The following is a 12,709-nucleotide window of genomic DNA, read 5'->3' on the forward strand; positions in this document are numbered from 1 at the left end:
AGTGAAGAGTACAAAATGTCTCACTGACATTACTGGAATACAAGCAGTTTCGTCCTAGGTTCCTTTTGTCTCATTTAAAATTAGCCTAGAACTTATTATTTTCAAATGCAAAACATTGCTCTTCTTCCTAAAAAGAAGAGTATTTTGGCTCACTTTTAGGTTGTTACTACATAGCTAAAAAGTTTAATCTTTAATTCTTTTCAAAATATTTTTACATTTACCAGGTTAAATCCTCAGTTATTAACTTGAAATCTGATAAAGTTACACGTTCTATAACTTCACACGGCTTTATTATTCCATAAGAACATAAACTAATGCTGAAGATCAAAGGTCCATCTAGTCCAAGTGTGAAGACTCTATGTTCCTTCAGATGTTGCTAAACTAAATTCCCAACAATTGTCACAACTTGCTAAGGCTACTAGAAATTGTAACAGCAATATTTCCCATTCCTTTTATAACCCAACATTTAATTTTCCACTGGCAAATCATGTGGCAGTGCCTAATGATCCTGTAACTAATGGCCAAAGTCTTTAGGGTTCACCTGGAGCTTGCAATAAGGGGGGTAGAGGAAATAGTAAATGCTAACTGAAACCGAGTCCATATGTGGAGGCAACTACTGAATGGGCATTAACCTTTCTATTTGTCAGCCTATTTGTTTTAATAGGCAGTTAACATGATTCTAGTGTTGATTCTGGAGAGTGGACAGAATGTTTCAAACTGTTTTACCATGTCTAATAGCTACAGATGTATTCTCTATAAAACTGTCTCCTCCCTGTTACACGTTATATGCATTGGCAACAACTTCCAATGCTTCAAGATTTTAATTAGTTCAATCCTAAGAACTGAGAATGGGATTACATTGTTGTAGGTTACATAAGAGAAGCAATCTGAAACTATAAGATGGCACATAACTAATATTCAGTCAAGAAATTCTTTTGCAAAGTAACACGTAGAAAAAGAGGCAAATATAAGTATTTTCAGATATGCTAATGCACCAACCAGTGCTCCTGCTGCATACAGCATTGCTTGATCATTCAAAAAGTCTTTCTTTGCTGTATGATAGCAACTATATGCCAGTTCATAGTGCTGCACCAAAAAACACAAATCTGCCATTTTCCTGATTTGAAGTTCTGGTGCTTCTGGAGAATACCTGAACATAAAAACAAATACAAACACACAATTTATACAAAATAAACCATACCACATTCATAAAGATACAAGCTTCAAACCAAGGTGCAGCTAGCCAAAATTACCAGCTTAACATATCTAGATGCTGGAAGGAAAGACATAATGGTAACAGCCATTTCTAGTTTACCTGTAACATTTTAAAATCAGAGGTATACCAGTCCACTGCATGGAAGTTATAGATCATAGCTAACACTAACTGATCTCTTCTCTATTTAGTTTCAAATCTGTTAGAAAACAAGTTTGCCTGGGTACAAAGTTTTCTATTCACAACAGAACTGTTACATTCACAGAACATGACATTCCATGCCTGCGATTGTATCTTCCATTCGTGTAACAAAATCTTTGGACCCAACCCACCAAGAAGGGTTATTAATTCATATTAATTCATATTAAACATTTTACAAAAAAAGGATTGATTACCAATTCTAATTTCAACAAAACTATATACAATAGAGAGTTCTTCTTTCCTTGTCTAATGTCATATATCAGTGTATGCACTCTCAAAGATACAATAACACTGGAAACAAAACTTAAAATATTATTTCTTATCCAGTTGTAAAATTTGTCAAATCTATTTATCCCAGGCCACGTATTTGAATGCCAAGTACAGTAGTCATTAAAATGCAACGTATAGTTGCAGCATATACATTTTGAGTATATCCAAAGCACAAGCAAACAATCTGAAGGACATATATTTAACTACCTTTTAATACAAGTTGGCTATACTCGCAAGCTCATTTTTAGCATATAAAATTGTCTGAATATGTGGTGTATATATTTAATGTGCACAGAACTTTTGACCACACATGCAACCCTTTCCATCCTCCTCTCTCAGTGCCCTCTAAATAAATGAGAAAACCTTCAACCAACCAGTTACTCAATTGAGATTCCTGTGAACACCACATGATTTTTAAGCAGTGTGGTAGATGGTGCTGAATAGGAGCCAATGGTTGCAGTACATATTGGTATTAATGACATCAGGGAAAATAGCTGGATAATTTGAACCACCAAGGTGCCTTTCTCAGAAATGCTACCTATACTTACACAGAGCAAATTAGACAAGCAGAACTGAGAGTTCCAATGTGTGAATGAAATAATGGTGCTGGAGGGAGGGGAGGGATTAAGATTTGTCTGGTGTTGTGATACCTTTCAGGAGAAGCCACATCTGTACAAAAAGGATAAACTGCACTTGAATCAGGAGGGTACTAGAATGCTGGTGTGCAATATTAGAAAAGTGCTAGAGCAGCTGTTAAACTGATCCCATGGAGGAAAGTAGATAGGAGGCAAGTGGAGGAAAATACATTTGTTTTGCATTGTTAAAAGTGATAAAATTGGAAGCATGTTAATCGATTTTAATAATAAAGATGACTTAATTTTTCTGACATGAAGTTCAGCATTCCTTTTATCATAACTTTATTGGATATATATGGTTTCTTCTCATGATGATTCTTTTAAAACATAAGCCACCCAAAGTCATTCTGGAGTTGAGCAGCCTTTAAATCTAATAAAATAAATTGGGGGGAAAAATCATCCCCAGAGGTTGAGGGTGATTTTTTTTTTTTTTGCTAATTCTTCAGAGGGAGCTAATGTAGATTTCAGAAATGGATACAGTCAACCATGAAAGCCACAAGGTCACAAAGTTAAAAGGGCATGCCACACAGAATATCCAACAGCAGGGGCTTATAAGCAAATGACAGGAGCCTCCAAGTCAAACTGGGAAAATTAAAGTGCTTCATATTGAAAGAAAACAGATATTGCAAGCATTACACAGCCCTGGCGGAATGAAAATTTATCATGACATATCTCTTGATAAAAGCTTTCAAAAAGATAGGAAAGGGTATAATGGAAATAGAGTTGTCTTGTATGTCAAAGAGGGCATAGATTCTCATAAAGTTTTCTCCTAAATCATTGTGGGTGTCCATATCAATCCACAAAAGTATGTTAGTACTATGGAAATGCTAGCACCTCCCTGACCAAGAATCTAAAGCTGATCTATACATGGAAAGTAGTCATGAGTGACTGCAATCGCCTTCATAAAGACTGAGAAAATGCAGATTCTGGAAATGGCAGAAACCAAATTACTTGTGTCTAGAACAGCTAGTCAAAAACACAACAAAGATGACACAGAACTGGACTTAATCTTAAATTGTGCTCAGAATTTTGTCCAAGATCTAAAAGTTTTGTACAACAAATCATAATGCTATAATCATGTGAATGGATGCTTGCCAAGAACACAATCATATTTGACCTCAGAAGAGACTTCCAAAACGAATGAGGGCATTACTGAAACGAAAAGTGAAAGGGCAGTAGTAAGAGCCAATTTCTCTGTAATGCCTGAAGGTTATTCTTAGCTATAATAGTATATCAGCTAAAATCAGGAGACATACCATGTAGTCAAAAGAGAGACAAAGAGTAGTTAATAAGCAGCATCACAGTTGTTATTAAAGACAAGAAGGCTTCCTTTAAAAAAAAATGGAAGTCTTCCCCAGCTGAGGAGTACAACATGGAACATAAAATCTGGCAAGAGAAATAAAGGCAGTCAATAAGTGACAAAACCCAAAAATAAAAAATAAAAATTGAGGAACACATTGCAAGCACTGAAACAAAGAATAACAAATTCTTCTCATATATTTGGAATAGGAAACTGACCAAGGAGACCACTGGATGATAGGGATATTAAAGGGATGCTAGATGGGAAAAAGAAATAGCAAGAAACTGAATTATTTGCTGTTATCTTCACTGATGAAGATGTAGGATCTAAACTGATTTTTTCAGGAACAAGATCAGACAAACTGAGCCCAACAAAGGTAATGAGAAATGAAATTGTAAGTCAAATGGGCAAAATATCTATCTATCCATCCATCCATCCATCCCTGGTTACAGATGGTATCCACCCAAGAATTTTTTAAGAACTTAAATATGAATTTGCTGATCTTTTCACAAAAATTGTTCTTTAACATTACCATCTGTTCCCAAGAAATGGAAAATGCCAATATGAACCCATTTTTTAAAATAGAATTGAAGAGTGATAAAGGAAACTATAAGCCAGTTAGCTTCACATCTGTCCCAGAAAAAATAGTTGAATTTTCTTTAAAGAAACATATATAAGATCAAGCCTCACTTGTCCTTGGCTATATGGATTCCATAAAGGTTAAGTCTTGTTTCAGTCACCTTCTAGATATTTTGAGGGTGTCAAGAAGCATGTAGACAAGAGTGACATAACAGACCATATATATCAGGACTTTCATAAAAGCCTTTGACAAAGTCCCTCACCAAAAGCTTGAGCAAACTCAGCTGCTATGGGATAAGAGGATAAATGCTCTCATGGATTGACAACTGGTTAAAAAACAGAAAATAGAGAATAGGAATAAATGGGTGATTTGTACACTGGTAGATAGTATAAACCACTAATACATTAATGGAATCTAAGCTGGCAGTAACTGCCCAGAAGAAGGATCCTGGAATCACAGCAGACCGCTTGATGAAAATGTTAACCCAGCGTGCAGTTGCTATAAAAAAATAAATGAATTCCATGCTTGGAATACTGAAAACAAAACTGTCAATATAATAACATCCTTATGCAAATGATTACTTAGAATAGAACAAGTCAGGATCTTAAACCACAATTTAAAATTTGGATAAATATCCTGGCTTGTTATAGACTTGTTAACAATAGCTTCCAATTTGGACATAAAAGAAAATTATGGTTAAGAGAAAGTTTATTAATTTGATCATGATGAGCTCATAAAGGAGATCATGGGTTGCATCTGTAAGCAAAAGGCCTAACTGGAGGTGTGATCATCCAAAAGTAGTTGATGTTGTTAACTGTGTTATTATTAAAAGTAACAAGGAAATACATTTCATTTCATTTTAAATTTAAATTTATTAGCCACCCAACTCCAAAGGACATGGAAATCAGAAAAAGCAAATCCTAATAAAAATCAAGTACTCTGCATTTCTATAAACAGATCTACTTACAACAAACCCGATGTGCTTTTCAGTTCATTCACACTTTTCTCTGGAACTTTGCTGCCAGTAAACCATTTTTTGGTTGCAGAAAATAAAGATCGACTCAAGCCTTTCCTGGATATTAACTGAAAGGTGAAAATATTTTCTCACTGAAATGTAATAGGCAGGGACTGCCACAGAGAAGACAAGATCCCTCAGTCCAACGAGATGACAAACTTTATAAATCATTTTATGACATAAAAACTATCATAAAACACGTTATAACATAATACAAAATGTCATAAAACATTTCCTATGGTCAACTCCTGATGTTTGACTCTGCTATACAGTTCAATATGAATGACATGGGCTATTTTCAAGGCAGATATATCTCTGAATATCTCCCTGAATTTTTAAGAACTTTTCCAGTGAAGGCAGTACATTAGAAGCTCTGCCATTGTTGAAGGCATTGAGGAATCTAGTAATATCTCTGAAACGATGACCCAACGGGTCATGGGTTGTCTAGACTGTATTAAATATGCACATGCTAAATATCGATCATACTATGCACATGTACTTTGACATAAGCCATACTGAATTCATCAGGAATTTCCCTGAAATAAACATATACAGGATCTGTTCTGAATATATTCCAGATTTTAAATAACAGATTTTGAACGTGAATCTAGTTTGAATTTCAGCTAAGCCAAAAAAAAAAAATACTATTGTAAAAAGATAATTACTTACCTGATCATTAAGTTGCCTGATAGTTTTCTCTATATGTGGCAAAAGTCCCCTAAAAGTGAATTCTTGTATGAATTGCCGAATACGATCATGATCTGTGAGTGTCAAACAAGTGCCATGAGGTGTCCATATATTTGACTTCTTTGATTCGTGCATAGATGAATTTGGTTTTGCGTAATCTGTGCCATCGAAATAACTACCATCACTAGCATGATCCAACTGAAGTGGGTGAGTCTTAAAGTTATTTGCTAAACCATCTAAGAAAAACAAATTATGTAAACAATTATTCATTAAATTATGATTTGAAAAATGCCTACAGTAGTCCTTGACTTATGACAGCAACTGGGACCAGAATTTCCATCGCTAAGCAATGCAGTCCTAAAGCGTGATTGCATCACTTGGCAATGGCAATCCCTGCAGTCCCATTTGCCATTGTTAACTGAATCCCATGGTTGTTAGGTGAGGCAAGTTCCTGCTGGCTTCCCAATCCAAGTCAATGGGGAAGCTGGCAGGAAGTCGCAAGGCTCAGGCAACTTGCAAGCAGGCCAGCAGGCAGGTAAGTGGCTGCTGCTGGGTGGGGGAGGGTGCAAGGGAGGCGTAGCAAGGGTTGGGGAGGGTGTATGAGGCGAGGTTGGGGAGGGTGTGAGGGAGGGATAGGTGTGCAGGTGTGTGCGAGTGGCTGATGCAGCACAAGCGGCCAATGCGGCACAATCGCAGAAGGGCTGGGGGAGGGGACACGGGTGGGGGACACACCCCAGCAACTTGCAACCTTCCCTGCTGGCTTCCCCACTGACTTTCTGGGGGAGCTGGTAGTGAAGGTTGCAAATGGTGATCACGTGATTGCGGGACACTACAACTGGTCATAAGTGCAAGCCGGCTGCCAAGCATCCAGATCGCGATCACATGACTGCGGGGGTGCTGGGAAGGCCAGAGCTCCAAGGACCAGTCAAACCACCATTCATTCAAGGCCATCATAACTCTGATTGCTGAACAATTGGTCATTAATCAAGGACTACCTGTATTCATAATAAAATTTAGCTATCTTGCAAGATTTCAGACTTTAAGAATACTTGTCTAAGTACACACATCCACATCAACTCACAAACCCACATACATACATGTGCATGTGCACACACATATATATCAGGTAATCTCACAATATTTGACACCGTTGTAAAAGGCAAGTTATGCATGTTGTTCATCAAAGGGCCTTAGTTAATTTTTTCCAGACTCCAATGGCTGGAATAATATGGCAGTAATGTAGTGACAGTCTGGCAGGGACAGAACTGAAATTTTCAGTTTCAGGGAAGGTTTTTAAACATAATATTAGTGTGCTGCCTTACTGGAAACTTAACAAACTTATAGCTTTGTTTTATCTCTTCTCCAAAGTACTGAAGAAAAGAGGGGAAGGTAGGCAAAGACTATCTCAGAGGTCTACTCATCTGGACCCTCCCCTCCCCTCCCTTCCTCTCAGCTTATTGCTCTCAAATGCCCTGTAATAAGGTCTTATATTTGCTTTTTAAAGCATTAAGTTTTTAATTATAATCATACTGTTAAGTAAACTGTCTTGGCAAAATGGCTACCTGAAAAGTAGGATATACCATATTTACCTGAAAGGAAGATACCTCTGAATTTAAGACACTCCAGCAAAAGAGAAAGTATGGTAAACAACAAAATTATAAGCAAACAAAAATACCTGTTGAATGCCCTGCTTCCCCACCTTGTGTACCCCGAGTTGCCAACTCCAGTCAAAAATACCCATCCTATAAACTGTGCCTTTGACACAATATGCGCACGCACACACACACACACACAAAAGAAATACGAAGAATAAGGTAAATAATTTTTGTAGTTTGTCTCTATGATAAGTAACCCTATTTACAAAATTAAATGATCCTCAATTGCATATGACAAGTATTCTCTGTCATACACACAAGCCACTATCTCACACAGAAACATATAAATACACACACATTTATATCTCCTCAGCAAACATATATAGTAAAAGGAAAGGGAAAGGAACTAATCTGCAATAAATAATATGTTTTTGATGACAAATGATCCTTCATAAACTGGTAAAGATATGGTAAACTCTGGTGTGATCAAAATGAGATCTAAAATACTTAGAATTATGGCTGATCCATTTATTTTTAAAAAAATGCACCTTTTGAATCATTATCTAGCCCATCCAGAGGTATGAAGTGATCAGAATTCTTATTTGAAATTACTGCATATGTGCCATCTTCATAAAGTTCCTGTCAGAATAAAATATACAAAAACATTTTCAATTTTATAAAAATATTATGCATCAAGATATTTTAGAAATGACTTATTTTCCAAAGAGTTTGCTTAGACTCTACATTTTAACCAATTTGGCCTTATTTAAAAATACTCACTTTTAAAAGATAGACATATGAGATTCTCAGTAAATTGCAGATCAGTACTTAGACAACTTTTTGTGCAGACTCTTAAGGGATCAACACTTTGTACATATTTAAGCATAAATAAGGATGAAGGATAAAAGCATTACACCAAATAGTTAGCTGTAAGATCTATTTTGGAAAGAGTGACCTACTTCACACTTCAAATTCCCATGAAATTAACTGAAGAGTAAAACCAATGTATTCATTTTATATTCTCTGCATTTTTATTCTCATTCCCATTCCCCCCCACTCCTTTTTTTTTTTTTAGCACAGCTTAATGGATACACAACTACATTTCTCATGCTTGGTGTGAGGTGATATATTCTGCATTCCTGCCCTGGGAAATTCTGCCTCCCCAAATACTACACCAACCGTCCTCTTTTCATGTCTCATCCCCTATCCCTCTGTTTGCCTGGAAGAAACCAGTAACCAACACTCTTCTTCCTGATTCAGAGCAGCAGGGATGAGAGGAGTTTTCCCATCCCTTCCCTCAACCTTCACTGCTGAATGCCACTCTTCAGCAGGAGCTAGCAAGACACACATAATTTCAGGTATCTCTCTCTTTATGGCAATGAAGCTTCTTTCAGTCTGGTAGCCTAAGAGGCCAGTCAGGGAGTCTGTCTCTGTAACACCTTCTTTTATTACCCAACTGATGGTTCCCCTATTTCACCAAATCCCTCTACTCTTCAAAGCCAAAATTGCTGGCAATAGGAGGGGCCTCAACTTTGCTACAGTTATTACAAATAAAACTTTCAGCTATCAAAATATCTCATGGAACTCAACAATGGTGTCCTTAATCACCTCTTACCTTTAATTTGCAATTGGAACCAATGACCTGTTTTATTAGATAAACAGAGGACACATTTTGGGTATAACAGTGGTTGGGGTTAAATACAATTTATTTATTTATTTATCAAATTTTTATCACCACCCATCTCCCCCACACAGGGGACCCTGGGCAGTTCACAACAAAAACAATTAAAATTTCAATAAAATCATAAATACTACCATTAATCAGTCAGCATAAAATGCAATAAAATCCAAGCCACGGGGGATCTAATTCAAACCATAAGGGCATAAAACTGGTCCCCGCAGAACTAGGGAATCAACCAGCCCCAAGAATGGCTCTTCCCCTCCCTATTCCAGGCAAGGCGACAAAACCAGGTCCAGGAGCAAGGGGGCTAACCGCACTTCTGGGGGAAGGATGATCCAAAGGGCGGGAGCTGTTGCAGAGAAGGTCCGCTTCCTGGACCCCGCCAGATGGAATTCTCTTACAGACGGGGTCCGCAACATCCCCTCTCTGCATGATCGGGTGGGATGGGCTGATGTAATGGGGGTGAGACGGTCCCTTAGGTAACTGGACACATGCCATGTAGGGCTTTAAAGGTGATAACCAACACCTTGAATTGGACCTGGAAGCAAACTGAAACCCAATGCAGCTCATGCAGTAAGGGTGTTATGTGTGCTGATCTCGGAGCACTCATCACTGTTTGTGTGGCCGCATTTTGAACCAACTGAAGCTTCCGGATACACTTCAAGGGTAGCCCCATGTAGAGAGCGTTGCAGTAATCTATATGGGAGATGACCAGGGCATGAGTGACCATTCAAAGGGCCGCTCGCTCCAGGAAGGGGCGTAACTTCTGCACAACACGAAGTTGTGCAAAGGCCCTTCTGGCCACGACTGCCACCTGCTCTTTGAGCAGGAGTCGTGAGTCCATGAGGACCCCCAAATTACGCACTGTCTGGGGCAGTGCAACCCCATCCAGAACTAAAAATGGCAAATTCCTAGGAGCTGAGGGGCCGTTAACCCACAGCCACTCTGTCTTACCAGGGTTCAGCTGAAGCCTGTTGTTCCCCATCCAGACCCCAACAGCCCCCAGGCACCTGGAAAGGGCAGCCACAGCATCACTTACTTCCCCCGGGATGGAGATGTATAACTGAGTATCATCGGCATACAGATGATACCTCACCCCATGGGGACAGATGATCTCCCCCAGCAGTTTCATGTAGATGTTAAATAGGAGGGGAGAGAGTACTGAACCCTGCGGCACCGCACAGAGGAAGGGCCGTGGGCCCGACCTCTCCTCCCCTACTAACACCGACTGGGACCGGCCCTGCAGAGAGGAGGTAAACCAGCGTAAAACTACGCCGCCCACCCCAAACTCACTGAGCCGACTCAAAAGGATACCATGGTCGATGGTATCGAAGGCCGCTGAGAGATCGAGAGCGAGGATGGATGCACTGCCACCATCCCGCTCCCACCAGAGATCATCCATAAGTGCAACCAATGCTGTTTCCGTTCCATATCCGGGCCTGAAACCTGACTGAAAGGGGTCTAGATAATCCGCTTCCTCCAGGATCCTCTGGAGCTGCAATGCCACCACCTTCTCAACCACCTTCCCCATAAAGGGGAGGTGGGAGACTGGACGAAAATTATCCAGTATAGTAGGGTCCAGTGATGGTTTCTTGAGGAGGGGGCGCACCAGGGCCACCTTAAAGGCCGCCAGAAACACCCCCTCCTGCAAGGATGTGTTTACCATCGACTGGACCCAACCACACATCACCTCCCGAGCTGCCTGCACCAGCCAGGAAGGACATGGATCTAATTGACAGGTGGTGGCATTTACAGTCCGGAGAATCTTGTCCACTTCCTCAGGTCCAACAGGATCAGACTGTTCCCAGATAACTGGGTAAGTACGTTCCCCAGGCATCTCCACAGACCCTGTCTCAAGCTTGGAGTCCAACTTAGAGCGAATCCGAGCAATTTTATCCTGCAGATGCTCTGAAAATGCCTCCGCACGGCCCTGTAGATGATTTTTGGGACTCCCTTTCCCCAGCAGGGGCTGCCAGGCAGCATTCTGCAGTTGCAGTAAGAGCAGAGAAATACTGATGTTTCACCGCTCTTACCGCCACAAGGTAGGCCTTAATCGCAGCTCTAGCTTGTGTCCGGTCAGGTTCAGTCTTCTGTCTTTTTCCAGTGGCGCTCTAGGCGTCTCTTAGTCCTCTTCAGAACCCTCAGCTCCTCCGTGAACCGAGAGCCCTCTGTTTTTACTGCAGAGCCCAGGGGCACATGGTGAGAGCTTGCCCAGCAAGAAGCCAAGCAAATTCCGTAAGAGCCCCAGGGCAAGCAGCTGAAACAAGAGCCACCTCCACCTCTACTTCCAACCAGGGAAACTCTGTCGGTCTCCCTCCACAGAGCTCAGCAGGGAGACCATCAATCAATTAAGAAGGGCTCATTCCAAGGATTCCAGGCAATCCTTTTACTACTTACCAGTAATAATGTGCGTAAACCCAGAGCACCAGGTCAAGCTAGAGGCCCTCATGGATTCCGGAGCTTCAACCAATTTTATTGATACACAGACCGTACAAGACTTCAACATCCCGACCATAGAATTGCCACGTCCCATAGAAGTGGAGACCATTGATGCCCAGCCCCTCAAGGCAGGGCCGATTAGAAGGTTCACAGAACCGGTGCAACTAACAACGGGAGACCACACTGAGTGGATCCAACTTTATATTACGGCATCACTTAATGTGCCTATAGTCCTGGGCACACCTTGGCTGAAGATCCACAATGCATTGTTGGACTGGACTATGGGAGCAATCTCCTTCCCAGCTAAGGAATGCCAGCACCACAAGATTCAAGCTGCTCTCCTCTCTCCAGCAACCAACACAGTCACGGAAGCAGGGGGGATCCAGTTGCCAGCCAAGTATGCAGCTTTCGCAGACGTTTTCAGCGAACAAGAGGCCACAGCACTACCACCCGCTTAGGGACTGTGATTGCACCATTGAGTTGATACCAGGAGCCAAGATTCCAGCAAGGAAACAATATCCCATGTCTCCCAAAGAACTAGCCACCTTAAAGGATTACTTGGATTCTAATCTCCAAAAGGGGTTCATCCGACCATCTACTTCCCCAGCATCTGCTCCTACCTTCTTCGTACCAAAGAAGCCTGACCCGTTGGCACCAGCAAACCAGGAGGCACCCATGAGAGTGGTACACGATTTCAGTTCCCTCAATAAACTCACAAAAAAAGAAAATTATCCCTTGCCGATAATATCTGATCTGCTGGATCGCTTACAGAAAGCACACATTTTTACTAGGTTGGACCTCAGGAATGCGTACAATCTGATCCGGATGAAAGAGGGGCATGAATATCAGACTGCCTTCGATACCAGGTTTGGTAAATTTGAGTACCTTGTTTTGCCCTTTGGCTTGTCTAATGCAGGAGCCATATTTTCCCGATTTATGAATCAAATTTTCTCTGATTTACTAGATAAGTATCTGGTCATTTATCTAGATGACATATTAATTTTCTCTGAGGATGCTACAGCTCATGTAACCCATGTACGTAATGTCTTACAAAGACTGAGAGAGAACAAGCTGTTCGCCAAGCTAGAGAAAT

General features: G+C 40.5%; 1 protein-coding gene across 4 annotated transcripts in view; it reads right to left on the minus strand.

Annotated features, from left to right (window-relative positions):
- Positions 1-12,709, minus strand: part of TRAPPC8 (trafficking protein particle complex subunit 8) — a 91,811-nt gene that overhangs the window by 54,490 nt on the left and 24,612 nt on the right. For 2 of the 4 annotated variants that reach the window (XM_063299231.1, XM_063299229.1), the window contains 4 exons: positions 8,045-8,135; positions 5,884-6,137; positions 5,167-5,282; positions 1,000-1,150 (listed from right to left, as the gene is read on the minus strand). In XM_063299231.1, the coding sequence (XP_063155301.1) occupies positions 1,000-1,150; positions 5,167-5,282; positions 5,884-6,137; positions 8,045-8,135 (612 nt within the window). The remainder of the gene's footprint in view (positions 1-999; positions 1,151-5,166; positions 5,283-5,883; positions 6,138-8,044; positions 8,136-12,709) is intronic. The other 2 variants (XM_063299232.1, XM_063299230.1) reach the window with 2 other exon arrangements.

Source organism: Candoia aspera, chromosome 3 (genome assembly GCF_035149785.1).
Source record: "Candoia aspera isolate rCanAsp1 chromosome 3, rCanAsp1.hap2, whole genome shotgun sequence".
Taxonomy (NCBI): Eukaryota; Metazoa; Chordata; class Lepidosauria; order Squamata; family Boidae; genus Candoia; species Candoia aspera.